General features: G+C 36.0%; 1 protein-coding gene across 1 annotated transcript in view; it reads left to right on the top strand.

Annotated features, from left to right (window-relative positions):
- Positions 1-4,173: 4,173 nt before the first annotated feature.
- The window catches only part of LOC132551545 (multidrug resistance-associated protein 1-like), a 54,815-nt gene continuing 41,388 nt past the window's right edge, over positions 4,174-17,600 (top strand). Inside the window, exons 1-10 of the mRNA XM_060215698.1 lie at positions 4,174-4,248; positions 5,424-5,600; positions 6,200-6,325; positions 12,377-12,514; positions 13,394-13,522; positions 14,061-14,122; positions 14,528-14,659; positions 15,277-15,501; positions 16,294-16,471; positions 17,106-17,360. Coding sequence (XP_060071681.1) covers positions 4,174-4,248; positions 5,424-5,600; positions 6,200-6,325; positions 12,377-12,514; positions 13,394-13,522; positions 14,061-14,122; positions 14,528-14,659; positions 15,277-15,501; positions 16,294-16,471; positions 17,106-17,360 — 1,497 coding nt within the window. The remainder of the gene's footprint in view (positions 4,249-5,423; positions 5,601-6,199; positions 6,326-12,376; positions 12,515-13,393; positions 13,523-14,060; positions 14,123-14,527; positions 14,660-15,276; positions 15,502-16,293; positions 16,472-17,105; positions 17,361-17,600) is intronic.

The following is a 17,600-nucleotide window of genomic DNA, read 5'->3' as shown; positions in this document are numbered from 1 at the left end:
TGTTCTCTTATGTTGAGAGTCACACTATCAGTTAACAGTGATTTATTTATTCTAGAGAAGTATCAAGTAAGCCACCCAAAAGTGAATAGCACCTTTCAATACAAAAATAACAACAACAAATATAGACATGTCAACAAGATTTTGAAAAAAATTAAAATCGATGAAATGATCATAAAATGTGAACAAGAGAAATATTTACACGGTAGTCTTTAAAAGTGAAAGGATAATAAAACAATGCATTCTGGGAGAGTTAGCATTTTTTGCTTCATAAAAGACATCCGCCATGTTTTTCTTTTTTTCTCTCTCTCCAGTCCTAAAACTTTTCAAACCGGAAGCTCGTTGACTTATCTCGCCCTTGTTCTGGTCTTCTTATACACATAATAAATAGTATATATGAGTAAGTTTAATTGTTAAGTAATTTTTTGATTGACTATGAATATTTTCTTTGGTTTTAATTAAGCTCTAATTGGCGTTTATAGACAGCAGCATGGGCTCTAGTACTTTCGTGTACCCGTTTAGGAATGGTCTTTTCAAGATGGCGGACGTAGCAGATCACAAAATGTATGAGTTCATTTTAAGATAAAAATTAACTGGTTTATGAATACAATCTAACCGGAACACGCGAAACTCAGAAATACTCAAGATTTGCATTACACTATTTGTATGGTTCTGCGATATTCAGAAGTAATAGTTAGCCCTTCGCAAAGTTGAGCGAACTGTTGAACTCGGCAACGAGGCGAGACTTGCAGTGATATTTTATCGAAATATTTAAGCAGTCTAAGGTTTATTTTCATTATCGGGGAGACACTCCAATAACATCCGCTTTTAAGCGATATGTTAATTACATCGCCCTATAATATTCACAAAAACGAAGGAAAACAATATTGTATACGTTACGGATTGGTTCCAAAAACAGATCCAGTTCGGTTATGGATTGGTTCTGTAAATGACTATAATAGGATTCAAAGTGAAAAAGTACCATAATAAAAAAAAATTTGATATCTCCCCTATTGTAAATATTCCTTTTTTAGATAGCAACGTTCCTGCATCCTCAACCTATGGCGTTTATATGTCATAGTTGATTCGATATTCAAAGGCTTGTTCCCATTTTCAAGATGTTAGATTTCCTGGTCCAAGCTGGAACTGAAAAAATTTGTACGAAAAAAAAATAAATAGAAATATCGGTGATCCTAAAGTTAGATATCGGTCTTGACAGAACAATTTGCATTCGAAAAGTACAAATGGTTGATTTAAACATATTTTATTATCAGTAGCAGATAAATGGATCGGAGACAAGTTCTAGCAACTTATGAACTCTTCTCCATAAACAAAATTACAGATAGTTAATATACTGCATGTGACATATGTATACTATAAACATGATAAACATGAAGATATGTAATTTGTAGACGTACAATTGTAAGTTTAATTCGTTTTGTCAAAAGTAGGAAAAATGAGAAGATAGGATAGAAAGAGAAGAAGAGAAAAATATATTATAGATATTATATCAATTTTATATCAATTCAGTGCCGACTTAAACAGTTCAGAATTAGGTAGTGTTAAAACGCTTTGTTTGGTTCATAAACTTTTGAACAGATCTGACAATATCACAATTAGTTTCATATAAGTAAACACCACTGTCGCCCCAAAAGATAGTTTCTTTATTAAAATCTACGTCAAAATTATACTAAGTATCAAACAATATACGTCTACAATTAAAAAACAATGAACATGTAGGGAAGTAATGAATTGCGTCTTTAATACCATCACCGCGCGGACAATTCGGGGATTGGCAAATACCAACCCTATATAAATCTGAACGCAGGCCACTACAGTGATGTCTAATGCGGCCATGTATAACAGAGAGGTACAAAAGTACCACTTTCTCGAAGTTCCAAAGTTTCTGCTTCAGATGAAATGTTACTTCAGCTACTGGTACCTCATCCCATGTTACATAGTTTTTTTTTAAATGAGCTTCGTGATGGCTTCAACGTGTGAAAATAAAACCTCTGACAAATGTCACATTAAATACATTTCTATAAGGATTCGGACCTCCTCTATGTTATAGATCCCTGTCACATAACAGTTTCCCCTTATAGTTTACGTAAAGGTTCCAGCTCCTTTTGAATTGTGTACATTCTGTTTATTTTCGCATTTAAGAAAAAAACTTTGACAGATAATGAGTCAACTGTGTATCAGAGAAGGTTACAATAACAATTGCCCAGCTTCCGTAAATCATAGGGACAGTTTTAAACTGGTCTCCCTTCCGACCGCACGGTCTCATAAAGGCCAATACGTATTCTTGTAGAAACGTGCATTTGTGTTCCCACCGACATACGAGACAAATGATTGTATTAAATGTAGCTATATACTGCGAAGTTGTATCATTGGGCTGAATCAGATGTGTAAAGCATATGATAATAGTAATGTTAATTGCCAGATAGAATTATGAAATCGGCAAGAGATTCTGGAAGTTTTGACTCCGGTTTATCGAAGAAATTGGACTTCAAACGTTCAAAGCAACGACACTTAATTTCCGTATACTGTACTCTCTGTAAGTCAATATCGCGCACTCCCACATTTTATGTCATTACATAAGTAAGTTTTGATGCCCTGCGTCTAATTCTTCTCTCGCAGGTGACTAAAGCGACATCAAGAAACTCCTCTTTTAAATGTAAATGGTACAACAGTATGCCCAAGCTCGCGACATTGTCATATGGAAAAACTATGATGGCTGATTCGGGACATCGTAATATCGCTTCGTTTAATGGGAAGCGAGATTGCGATATTACGATAGAACGATGCGATACTACGATAGAACGATGCGATATCGTGGTATCGCATCGTGGTATCGTGATATCGCAATATCGCTTCCCATTAAATGAAGCGATATCACGATGTCCCGAATCATCCACCATAAAAAACCGACTCACGATGCGCGGTAAGGTAGAACTAACCATGAACTGTTACCCTGACTTATGTCTTGTAAATAAGGGTTTATATGACTTTGGAACCAATCCGTAACTTTTCCTGTCCAGGTTCCTATATATTTCTGCGTACCAGTCCGTAACGTAAACAAGATTGTTTTCCTTCGTTTAGTGAATATTACTAGGGCGATGAGCATAAATAATTCATCGCTTAAAAGCTTATTTATGGCCATAACAGCAATAAGCAATAAAAGTGATCATGAGCACCTACATTTTGTGTCCCTCTTCGTTCGCTATCTTAAAAAGACTATTTCTTGACGGGTACAAGACAGTTAAGTTAGAGCTATGATAATTGCGCCAAAGGGTCGTCTTCAAAATATAGTTTAAAACCAGGTCTGGTAGTATAGGCGAACCTTCTTTGTCTTATTTCAGTATCCCAGTCACTCCCATCGCTTCACACTATTTCTCTCTGCTCATTTCTCCATCTTTTCTCGTCCAGTGAAAGGCCCTTATGATGGACGTAAAACCCGTTAAATCAATAAACAGAGTCATTAAATAAATAACCTAACCGGATCCTATATATATTCTAAACAAGATACACACCGAAAGATCCCTTAATTAGCTTGTAGTGTCTCCTCATCAGGGTCGCATGCAAGTCAGGATCTACTACAGCTATGTTATCCAGCTCCCTTAAAAGATACACAGGAGTCCTTACAGGGTATCTGATAATGAACAAGGACGTACAATCCTGTATTAAACGCCCCTGTAATCTATAGGACAACTACATGAACTGTTAGTACTTATACTAGTATCACGGCTAAAACCACCCATACATGATAAACTAACTATAGACGTCAGTAATATCGTAACTTAATTAAATGTTGCGTGAACACTTTTTAATTGATACTCCGTCGCAAATTCCTTTTCCCCCATACTGTAGCATTGAATTCATAAAGTAACCGTACGCTTTTAAAAGATAACTTTGTCCTGGAAGCAACCAAAAAATGTAGCAATTTGATGCTCTCTGGTATTAAATGTACAAGAGGTTCTTGTCTTGAACAAATAAAAAAGGATATATGATCCATATGTGTAATTTCTGCCTATGGTAGTATTCAAACTATTCGGAATGTAATCAATAACAAACTGATAGCGAATTGCCGGGTTTAGATAATCGTGATACAGCAAAAAATTTATTACAGGTGCGCCGACTGAAAATCCGGATATAAGGAACGCCACATATTTTACCATGTCGATTGTACTTCCGGTGTTAGACTCTAGCATGGATGAAAGGGGAGGAGGATTCTGTAATTCTCCATTTTTTGTAAGTTATGGATAAATTATATTGTTTCGGTCGCCTGTTATATTGATGTTGAATTTCCGATTCATTCTCATTGATAAAATCAACTGATCATAGCGTACGGTTTTGGTTGTTTACCCCGAGACACTTTGGCCGTCAAAACGTCAAGATCATGATCTTCAAAATGAGAGAGGATTACTGTATACACAGATAAGCTCAACTTTGCAGGATATCTGAATTTCTGTCAGTGTCTGAGATTCGAGACTCATACAGTCTGTCGAATTTATTAGATGTCTTTAGTTTGTGAAATATGAAAAAAATATAGTTTTGTGGCGATCTTAACATATTACAAATACTTGTTAATCAAACAATCGGGAAAGTATCCCGGTGTCACTGGAATATAGATTTTAGAAATCTTGAAAACAAATGTCTTAATGACTTGTTAATTATAGAAATGCTCAAACAATGACGTATTTTAATGTAAAAGCAATGCATGATATTTCTAGTTCTGAATTTTGTTACAAAAATAATACTTCATTGTTTATGTTTTTTTCCTTTAAAATTTGGAATAAATATGATGGCTATTGACTGCATATTGTTGCTTTGATGACGTTTTTCCTATTTTAATTTTTAAAAGCATGTGATTTTGAATTGTCTGTGATAAATTTTTCACAGTTTTCAGTGAAAAAAGTGTTAAAATTAAACATACATGTGCAGTGTATTTTGATTAGCATAGATATAAAGTCTAGATCTAGGATTCATGACAATGGTCAGAACTACCTTATTTTATGTCATGGTAATCTTAATGAAATACCAGATATGTCTTATATTCTATACTTTGTACACATTTGTATATAAATGTATGTACCCTTGTAATTACTGTACTTACGGTCAGTTAATATTCTCTTTTTTCATATCATTATGTGTATGTACCTATGTTTATATATATATAAATACCATTTAAGAAACATAATTCATTGACTGATCTGATGTTGTTTTGATCTGTTGGCGATATGCAAACTAGTTATTAATGTATGCATGACCATGTCATTTAATTGATGAGAATAAACGTTCTATAATCACACTCCTTTTTGACCACATTTGTTGAAGTCTAGTGCAGTCTATATATTTCAGGATTTTTTGGAAATTAAAAGAAACATTTCAATTTGAAATCAAAAAGTGTTATTCTCCATTGATAGGATGAGCAGCAGACATGGAACACAACAGATCCCGACTTCAGTGCATGTTTCCAGAAGACAGTGATTCTGTGGATCCCTTGTGCCTTCTTGGTACTTGTCACCCCATTTCACATTTATTTCCTCACCAAGAGCCAGACACCAACAATTCCCTTTTCATGTCTAAACATACTCAAAACAGTAAGTACCAAGTTGGATTCAAATCAAGATATGATCATGACAAGTCATTACCTTAAAGTCACTAGCTATCAACTGGCAGATATCACAAATTTCTTTATTCTACTTAATTTTAAAAAGTATTTTAAGTCTTTCCGTCTCCAGAACTGATCAATGTGATCTATACGAGCCCTTGGTGTCAGAATACAGAAATGTTACATACCCCTTAGCATCTATCCCAAGTAACTGCATATGAAGCCAGGTACCAGCGGTCTAGATATTTTTCCTTATAGATTCCTGAAGATGATATTATTTTAAAGTAAGAACTAGATGCCAACTAATACCCAATTATGTTTCAGGGCCAATGTTATATAGATAAAATATAAGATGGTCATTATATAAAATGATCCGATCCCAACAATCTCTGGTCCTTGTTTGGTGAAGAAGAAATGTTCTAATACAAGTTTTTATTTTCACTTTAACAAACACCTCGGCTTATTCCCCTTTACTTTTCAATGGTCTTGAAGTAGAGTTTGCCTTTGGTCATATTTGCCACTTGTTTCATCAATTTGAAGTTCATATAACAGTTTTGTATGTATATGCCTGTGTTGTTGTTTTTGCAGGTGTTGGCTGTGCTACTGGCTGTGGTTGCTATTTTAGATATAGGAAAGAGCATACAACAGTTTGCGACAGAAGAACCAGTACCTACCGTTGATTTTGTTTCACCTCTCACCCTCTGCCTCACGATGGTATGTTGGAAAGTATACACTGGTGTTACCTAGGAAATATATGACGGACAGATTTTTACTGTATGATTTTACTTTATTCGTTTAGCTATCATGATTAAACTCATTTTACTGTAGGTCTTGATAAAATCACATTTTAAAATCAAAATGTGATGCATGAGTTATAAATCATTAAATGTTTTGTGTATGTATATATACACTAAGCCATTTTGAACCAAATCCCTAATCCAATGACTTTTAATTTCATTATAAACATTTATAAGGGAAGTAAAGCCTTTATTATCCAATGGAATATATGATCTTTTGGGAGTGAAAATATGTGTTTTGATTGTGTTATTTAAGACATTTTTCACTAAAATAATGATGCTTTAGCCAGGCAGTCAACAAAAGGTACAAATGTATGTTTAACTAACATATTTATCTTTATGTCTTTAACAATAATTGTAAAACATATTGAGCATCTTCATCATTCACTTTTGTTAGTCTTAATAGAGGTACACAAGGGTCTTAAATAATATGGTCTCAAGAAAAAAACTAAAGTACCCAATCTGAAAAGAAGTGGATTGGTCTAGCATGTGGCCCCACACATTTTAACACCCAATCAGATAGTAAAATCCTGGTCTATTTGGTGAAATAACACCATTTTATTTACTCCTCTGCCTCACCATTATTTACTCCTCTGCCTCACCATTATTTACTCCTCTGTCTCACCATTATTTACTCCTCTGTCTCACCATTATTTTTTCCTGTCTCACCATTATTTACTCCTGTGCCGCACCATTATTTACTCCCTCGTCCTCATCATTATTTACTCCTCTGCCTCACCATTATTTACTCCCTCTGCCTCACCATTATTTACTCTGCTGCCTCACCATTATTTACTCCTCTGCCTCACCATTATTTACTCCTCTGCCTCACCATTATTTACTCCTCTGTCTCACCATTATTTACTCCTCTGTCTCACCATTATTTACTCCTCTGTCTCACCATTATTTTTTCCTCTGTCTCACCATTATTTACTCCTCTGCCTTACCATTATTTACTCCCTCATCCTCATCATTATTTACTCCTCTGCCTCACCATTATTTACTCCTCTGTCTCACCATTATTTACTCCTCTGCCTCACCATTATTTACTCCCTCGTCCTCATCATTATTTACTCCCTCGTCCTCATCATTATTTACTCCTCTGCCTCACCATTATTTACTCCCTCTGCCTCACCATTATTTACTCCTCTGTCTCACCATTATTTACTTCTCTGCCTCACCATTATTTACTCCACCAATATTTACTCCTCTGCCTCACCAATATTTACTCCTCTGCCTCACCATTATTTACTCCTCTGCCTTACCATTATTTACTCCCTCGTCCTCATCATTATTTACTCCTCTGCCTCACCATTATTTACTCCCTCTGCCTCACCATTATTTACTCCTCTGTCTCACCATTATTTACTCCTCTGCCTCACCATTATTTACTCCTCTGCCTCACCATTATTTACTCCTCTGTCTCACCATTATTTACTCCTCTGTCTCACCATTATTTTTTCCTCTGTCTCACCATTATTTACTCCTCTGCCTCACCATTATTTACTCCTCTGACTCACCATTATTTACTCCTCTGCCTCACCATTATTTACTCCTCTGCCTCACCATTATTTACTCCTCTGCCTCACCATTATTTACTCCGCTGCCTCACCATTCTTTACTCCTCTGCCTCACCATTATTTACTCCTCTGCCACCATTATTTACACCATTATTTACTCCTCTGCCTCACCATTATTTACTCCTCTGCCTCACCATTATTTACTCCTCTGCCTCACCATTATTTACTCCTCTGTCTCACCATTATTTACTCCTCTGCCTCACCATTATTTACTCCCTCTGTCACCATCACTCATTATTTACTCCTCTGCCTCACCATTATTTACTCCTCTGTCCACCATCACCATTATTTACTCCTCTGTCTCACCATTATTTACTCCTCTGCCTCACCATTATTTACTCCTCTGTCTCACCATTATTTACTCCTCTGTCTCACCATTATTTAGTCCTCTGACTCACCATTATTTACTCCTCTGCCTCACCATTATTTACTCCTCTGCCTCACCATTATTTACTCCTCTGCCATTATTTACTCACCATTATTTACTCCTCTGCCTCACCATTATTTACTCCTCTGCCTCACCATTATTTACTCCTCTGCCTCACCATTATTTACTCCTCTGTCCTCACCATTATTTACTCCTCTGCCTACCCTCACCATTATTTACTCCTCTGCCTCACCATTATTTACTCCTCTGTATTTACTCACCATTATTTACTCCTCTGCCTCACCATTATTTACTCAGCTGCCTCACCATTATTTACTCCTCTGCCTCACCATTATTTACTCCTCTGCCTCACCATTATTTACTCCTCTGTCTCTCACCATTTACTCCTTGCCTCACCATTATTTACTCCCTCTGCCTCACCATTATTTACTCCTCTGCCTCACCATTATTTACTCCTCTGCCTCACCATTATTTACTCCTCTGCCTCACCATTATTTACTCCTCTGTCCTCACCATTATTTACTCCTGCTCACCATTACTCACCAATATTACTCCTCTGCCTCACTTACTCTCTGCCTCACCATTATTTACTCCTCTGCCTTACCATTATTTACTCTCTGCCTCACCATTATTTACTCCACCAATATTTACTCCTCTGCCTCACCAATATTTACTCCTCTGTCTCACCATTATTTACTCCTCTGCCTCACCATTATTTACTCCCTCTGTCTCATTATTTCCTCTGTCTCACCTCTGTCTCACCATTATTTACTCCTCTGCCTCACCATTATTTACTCCCTCTGCCTCACAATTATTTACTCTTCTGCCTCACCATTATTTACTCCTCTGCCTCACCATTATTTACTCCTCTGCCTCACCATTATTTACTCCTCTGTCTCACCATTATTTTATCCTCTGTCTCACCATTATTTACTCCTCTGCCTGACCATTATTTACTCCCTCTGCCTCACCATTATTTACTCCCTCACCATCTGCCTCACCATTATTTACTCCTCTGCCTCACCATTATTTACTCCTCTGCCTCACCATTATTTACTCCTCTGCCTTATTTACTCCTCTGCCTCACCATTATTTACTCCCTCTGTCCTCACCATTATTTACTCCTCTGCCTCACCATTATTATTTTACTCCTCTGCCTCACCATTATTTACTCCCTCACCATTATTTACTCCTCTGTCTCACCATTATTTACTCCTCTGCCTTACCATTATTTACTCCCTCGTCCTCACCATTATTTACTCCTCTGACTCACCATTATTTACTCCTCTGCCTTACCATTATTTACTCCCTCTGCCTCACCATTATTTACTCCTCTGCCTCACCATCACCATTATTTACTCCTCTGCCTCACCATTATTTACTCCTCTGCCTCACCATTATTTACTCCTCTGTCTCACCATTATTTACTCCTCTGCCTCACCATTATTTACTCCCTCTGTCCTCACCTCCTCTGCCTCACCATTATTTACTCCCTCTGCCTCACCATTATTTACTCCTCTGTCTCACCATTATTTACTCTTCTGCCTCACCATTATTTACTCCTCTGCCTCACCATTATTTACTCCTCTGTCTCACCATTATTTACTCCTCTGCCTTACCATTATTTACTCCCTCGTCCTCATCATTATTTACTCCTCTGCCTCACCATTATTTACTCCTCTGCCTCACCATTATTTACTCCTCTGCCTTACCATTATTTACTCCCTCGTCCTCATCATTATTTACTCCTCTGTCTCACCATTATTTACTCCTCTGCCTCACCATTATTTACTCCTCTGCCTCACCATTATTTACTCCCTCTGCCTCACCATTATTTACTCCTCTGTCTCACCATTATTTACTCCTCTGCCTCACCATTATTTACTCCCTCTGCCTCACCATTATTTACTCCTCTGTCTCACCATTATTTACTTCTCTGCCTCACCATTATTTACTCCTCTGCCTCACCATTATTTACTCCTCTGCCTCACCATTATTTACTCCTCTGCCTCACCATTATTTACTCTCTGCCTCATCATTATTTACTCCTCTGCCTCACCATTATTTACTCCTCTGCCTCACCATTATTTACTCCTCTGTCTCACCATTATTTACTCCTCTGCCTCACCATTATTTTTTTACTCTCCTCTGCCTCACCATTATTTACTCCTCTGTCCTCATCATTATTTACTCCTCTGCCTCACCATTATTTACTCCCTCTGCCTCACCATTATTTACTCTCTGCCTCACCATTATTTACTCCACCATCTGCCTCACCATATTTACTCCTCTGCCTCACCATTATTTACTCCTCTGCTCTTATTTACTCCCTCTGCCTCACCATTATTTACTCCTCTGCCTCACCATTATTTACTCCCTCTGCCTCACCATTATTTACTCCTCTGCCTCACCATTATTTACTCCTCTGCCTCACCATTATTTACTCCTCTGTCTCACCATTATTTACTCCTCTGCCTCACCATTATTTACTCCTCTGTCTCACCATTATTTACTCCTCTGTCTCACCATTATTTTTTCCTCTGTCTCACCATTATTTACTCCTCTGCCTTACCATTATTTACTCCCTCGTCCTCATCATTATTTACTCCCTCGTCCTCATCATTATTTACTCCTCTGCCTCACCATTATTTACTCCTCTGCCTCACCATTATTTACTCCTCTGTCTCACCATTATTTACTCCTCTGTCTCACCATTATTTTTTCCTCTGTCTCACCATTATTTACTCCTGTGCCGCACCATTATTTACTCCCTCGTCCTCATCATTATTTACTCCCTCGTCCTCATCATTATTTACTCCTCTACCTCACCATTATTTACTCCCTCTGCCTCACCATTATTTACTCCTCTGTCTCACCATTATTTACTTCTCTGCCTCACCATTATTTACTCCACCAATATTTACTCCTCTGCCTCACCAATATTTACTCCTCTGCCTCACCATTATTTACTCCTCTGCCTCACCATTATTTACTCCCTCGTCCTCATCATTATTTACTCCTCTGCCTCACCATTATTTACTCCCTCTGCCTCACCATTATTTACTCCTCTGTCTCACCATTATTTACTCCTCTGCCTTACCATTATTTACTCCCTTGTCCTCATCATTATTTACTCCTCTGCCTCACCATTATTTACTCCCTCTGCCTCACCATTATTTACTCCCTCTGTCTCACCATTATTTACTCCACCATTATTTACTCCTCTGTCTCACCAATATTTACTCCTCTGCCTCATCATTATTTACTCCCTCTGCCTCACCATTATTTACTCCCTCTGCCTCACCATTATTTACTCCGCTACCTTACCATTATTTACTACTCTGTCTCACCATTATTTACTCCCTCTGCCTCACCATTATTTACTCCTCTGTCTCACCATTATTTACTCCTTAGCCTTACCATTATTTACTCCCTTGTCCTCATCATTATTTACTCCTCTGCCTCACCATTATTTACTCCCTCTGCCTCACCATTATTTACTCCCTCTGTCTCACCATTATTTACTCCACCATTATTTACTCCTCTGTCTCACCAATATTTACTCCTCTGCCTCATCATTATTTACTCCCTCTGCCTCACCATTATTTACTCCCTCTGCCTCACCATTATTTACTACTCTGTCTCACCATTATTTACTACTCTGTCTCACCATTATTTACTCCACCATTATTTACTCCTCTGTCTCACCAATATTTACTCCTCTGCCTCATCATTATTTACTCCTCTGCCTCACCATTATTTACTCCTCTGCCTTACCATTATTTACTCCCTCTGCCTCACCATTATTTACTCCTCTGCCTCACCATTATTTACTCCACCATTATTTACTCCTCTGTCTCAGCATTATTTACTCCTCTGCCTCACCATCTCTTATGATGTTATCCATGAGACTTTTTGCAAAGGTTATCAAAATTGTTTAATATTGCAATAAGTATAATATTAAATCGTTCTGTTCTCACCTGAAGTTTGTCTTTCCCAGGTGCTAGCTACATTCCTCATCCAACATGAAAGGAAACATGGTGTACAGTCATCAGGGATCATGTTTTTATTCTGGATGATGCTGCTAATATCAGGAATCTTTATCTTCCAATCTAAAGTGAGAACAGCAGTCAGGGAGGTAAGTTTGACACTTAATTTCTTCAAATGTTGACTTGCATGCTAGTTTTGGTTCAGTGTATTTGTCATGGTTTTGAATAGTTTCCTGTCAAGCTCAGGTTATGTCATATTTGTAGACATTTACCTGTCATGATATATGCTTGTCATGTTTGCAGACATTTATCTGTCATGATATCAGCTCATGTCTGGTTTTAATGCCAAGGCTTTATTGTAGTGTTTCACACATTTGTCACTTGAACAATCTGAAAATAATAATAACAGGTTTTGATGATTAAAAAAATATCAATAGAGCTGTGAGTATCCTTCATAGGTCATTCAGTAAAAAAATCAAGGTTATTATAAAGCAATGATCATACAAGTTCATTGTGGAGACTTTTGAAAATAAGATATTTCTAGAAATTAAAATTTGGTACATTTAAAAAACTGAAAAAATTACTGGAACTTGTTCAGACAACTCCTAAACTGAGCCTATGATCACTTTTCAATTATTCTTCTTGTGAGTTATGCCCCTTTTCTTACACAGCTTGATGTATTAGTTGAACATTTGGCTTGAATTAGTTAGACTCAGAGTGTGGAAAGATACAAAAGTTATTAAGGCTAAATGTAAAGCTGACTTGGAAGTGTATAGAACTGTCCAAAGTTGAAGGACTCTCCTCAAAAAGTTTACGTAAATTTTAGATTTAACAACATGTAAACTTTTGCATGATGTATCCAGATAAAAGTCCTGAACTGTGATTGGGGGATACATCCATTAAATGGAATTTAAAATTGATTATGAAAACAGAAATTTAAACTCAAAGTTCAAAAACCCTTAACATGACAACTTCTACCCAAAATATTTCTCAATATGTTAACATTTCCTATCTTTTTTTTTCTCCAGGGTGTTGATGATCTCTATCGGTTTGTCATATTCTTCATCGAGTTCCCGCTGATCCTCACACAGTTTATCCTGACGTTGTTTGTGGACAAGAGGAAAAATGAATTTGTGCCAACTACAGATTTACATGATGTATGTACACGATTATAGTGCTGTGACTTTAACAGAGGATACACGTTATTATCATTTTTGAGTGTTCACAGACATTTTTTTTCTTGAGCAATTTAGTAATTATTACAATACAAAAAACAATTATTATATGCTGTGATAGAAAATAAATTCTGAAAATTTATGAGAATATCAGAATGAATATAATCAAAGATGTATCTTTGTTTTGTTTTTGTTTTTTTGTTGTTTTTTTTTTGAGAAAAGTAATATATCAAAAGACAAGGTTAGATTAGCCTCATAGCATGAACTTGTCATATAACAACAGATAATGCTAAACATGTTGTCCTTTCAAATTTGATAATATATATAGGGTGTATTTGTTACAATACTTGCATTTGGGATTGTACAGAAAAATAATTTAGGATTTACAAATGGTTGATAAACTAGTATTTGAGTTTTGAATAACTGTAATTTATTGTCTATATCAACATACTTTGGTCTTATAAACTATTATAAATTTACGGTGGCCATTTTCCTGGATTTGACTGGTTTTCCATTACAGAAACCTTGTCCAGAGGATGATTCGTCCTTTATATCAAGGATAAGTTTTTGGTGGTTTTCTGGGTAAGTAAAACTGTCCAAGTGAAAACATTAATATTTTGCAAAATTTTGAATTTTGATAAAAAAAAATGGAAGGGGGGGGGGGGGGGGGAATAAAGAAGTAAACCGATTGAGAATGCTTAATTATTATTACAATTTCACAAGCGCAAGAAAATGTTGTTTTTTATAACAATTCAACTTACAGTTCTTTAGGTTTGGCACTTCTGTAAATTGATATCAATAGAAATTATAAACTGCCCTCATATCAAGTGCTTACCTTAAGTCTCTGTATCACAGTGTATAAGTTTTTTCATTGCTATATTTGTTTTCCTTTTGCAAGAGAGTAATGAAGTTTAACATAACTGTTTAATATTTATGATAAAGATATCTCCTTTCCTGGAATCAGAAATTGATATTTGTGTTTGACAGTACGGTGGTACAGGGATATAAACATGCTCTGGACAGAAGTGACCTTTTTGCCTTGAATGAGGAGGATATGTGCAGCAGTGTTATCCCTCATTTTGACAAATACTGGGATCAAGAGCTAGAGAAAGAGAAAAGGTTTGAAGACTAGCTTCTCTTGGAGTAAATCAATGATTGTACAAATGAATTATACTTTTTGTACAAATTTTGATTTAGAGCCAAATAATGAATCAAACTGCATCATACAGCTGTTTCATACCTTCTAGGACTCATCAGTGATGCTACATCATACATCTGTTTCATCCTTCTAGGACTCATCAGTGAGGCCTAGGGGCCTAAATTTTGAAATCTAGGAGGCAACTAATGAAAATCCAAAGTGATTGAAAGAAAAGTCAAAATCTACATAGGGAGGTGCATTAGCCCCATAATTTAATAGATTTTGTAATATTGATACATCTGATAAACATCTGATAATTTTAGAATGTCAAGTACATGTACATATTCTGAACTTTGCTACCATTTGAACGAAGTTTACTTTTCTTCAGCATTTATGAGGAAGATTTATTGAAATTAAATCACATATCTCACCAAGTGTGTAGTAATTGGCTAGCAGGTTTACATTTATGTTGTCACACAGCATATTATGAAAGGTATTTGTAACCAGCAGAGACAGTCAGGATGAGGTAGATTTATCAACAAAACTTTGTTTTAAACATTACTTTAATAAGGATAAAACAATTTTTGGTGAATTTCAGTTCCAAACAAAATATTGAAACTCCCCGGACAGATGGTATTGAGTTACAGACACGAAACCAGGGCGGAGAAACTTACACAGAAGTTCATGTTGTTGAGGGGAAACCACCCTACAAAGCCAAGTTACTCATCTGCCTGATCAAGGCATTCTGGCCTATGTTCCTTCTGTCTGCTCTCTACAAATTGATTTATGACATTCTTCAGTTTGTCAGTCCTCTCATTCTCAAGTAAGTAGTTCTGTAAATCTTTTCTCCTTGTCATTTTACATGTAGTATGTACAGTATGAGTTTGTCTATAGCCGTAGCTGTCATTTGTTTTCTTGGTTGATATATTTGGGTTAAAATATTACTAGTAAATTAAAAGGCAACATTAAAAAAATCTCATGAGCATACCTTAAGCTTATTTACTGTTGATGCTTCAAGCTTCATTTTAACTGAAAGCAAATTTGTTCATGAGGTGAAATGAAAGAGTGATGTTTGTATCATCAAGTTCTTAACATAGTTGTTGATAAACTGTAATTTTATTTAGATTTGTAAACAGAAATTTTGAAAACTTATGAATTGTATTGTTGAGAAATACTCATTGATTTTAAAATCTGTAGGAGTTGGTGTAGTTTTCATTTGAAAGTAGATTTTTTTTTCCAAAAATAAAGTCATAGATTGAACATATGGTTATTGGTATATGCAAGGGAACTTCAAAATTGGACAATGAAATCTGTTGACTTTCTATGGAAAATAGAACAATTGCTTATACTTTTGAAATAGAAATGAGCAAAATGAGTTAAAAGTTACTGTTTGTATTTAAGGTGTAGCTACATATTCTGGTAAGATAAATATTCATGGATTTTCTTGTTGCTCAGAAAAAAATTAAATCGTATGTAAAAAAGTTTAGATGTAAAATATTTGAATATGTTTTTATATTTATGAATGCTGATTACATTTACAGAATTGGGAAATTAGAGTCAGCTGGCTTAGTGTCTGTTAAATATGACCTTTGAGATATAAATTGTTTACTTGCAGACTACTGATCATGTTTACTCGAGATAAGACAGAGTACCAATGGCGTGGTTATCTGTATGCCGTCCTGATGTTTGTGGTTGCTTTTGTTCAGTCCTTCCTCTTACACCAATACTTCCATGGCTGTCAGTTGCTGGGTATGAAGCTACGGACCGCCATTATAACCATCGTTTACAGAAAGGTACAAGGCCAGGGATATCTGGATGGAACCCTGTGTTGCATTTCAGCTGGTGGTATTGTTTTCAGTGTATCTATGATTTATGATATGTTTGTTGTGGAATGTTAGTTTTAGCCTACACTTGAATGTGTTGATAGATTTAAAAGATGGCTATGAAATAAACAGATATACTGGTATGTATTGTCATCATATTAAGGTTTGTTGAAGATTATTAACACTTGCATGGAAACAGTGATGGCTCACAGTCTAAATGACTTTTTCCACTGACAGACTACACTCTCCATAATGAGTGGTCTGTTATAAGTTAAATCAATGTAATATCAATTTAAGAAAGCAACAATTGTAGAGAATGAAAAAATATAAATATTGAACAATACTTTTGTTATGACTTTTACAACAGCTGTAAATGCACACCATTACAATGCACTGCTTAACAATTGCTATAACTTTTAACTGATATACGTTTGCCATAATCTTCAACAGAAGTTTTTATCAACATGTATTACTGTTTAAATTTGAAATATTGTTTGGCATGTGAAGTTTGCTGACAAGACTTGTATTCCAATCTTTAACATCTGATTTGACAGATGCTGTTTTTTTTACTTTTGTGTAAGACTTGTTATTTATCTGTTGTCAGATGTTACTTCTGTCAAGTGCGGCTCGACGTAACTCCACGGTAGGGGAGATTGTGAACCTGATGTCTGTAGATGCTCAGCGGTTTATGGATCTGATGACCTACTTCCATACTATCTGGTCTGGCCCCTTCCAGATAGCAGTATCTCTGTACTTCTTGTGGCAGACCCTTGGCCCATCCGTCCTGGCTGGTACCGGCGTGATGATTGTGATGATTCCTGTCAATGCCGTCATTGCCAAAAAGTCACGAGACCTTCAGGTAATTTATGGTTAAACAGGCAATACTGTTGCAGTGTGGTTCATTTTCATGAATACAAAAAAAGTCGGTAAAAAACTTTCAAGGTATTTCTTATTTTATGGAAGCTGTTGTGAGAATGTTATTTTCTTCTAAGTAATTAAACAGACTTTTACAATAATTTCATCTTAATGATGTGTACACAATTTTACAAGTGAAATATAGAAAAATGATCACATTGATGAAAGTGTAACTTTTCACTAG

Source organism: Ylistrum balloti, unplaced genomic scaffold (assembly GCF_031769215.1).
Source record: "Ylistrum balloti isolate Yb309-2 unplaced genomic scaffold, AGI_CSIRO_Ybal_v1 Utg370206, whole genome shotgun sequence".
Lineage (NCBI taxonomy): Eukaryota > Metazoa > Mollusca > Bivalvia > Pectinida > Pectinidae > Ylistrum > Ylistrum balloti.
The sequence above is the reverse complement of the archived record's forward strand: the minus strand, read 5'-3'. Positions and strand labels throughout refer to the sequence as shown.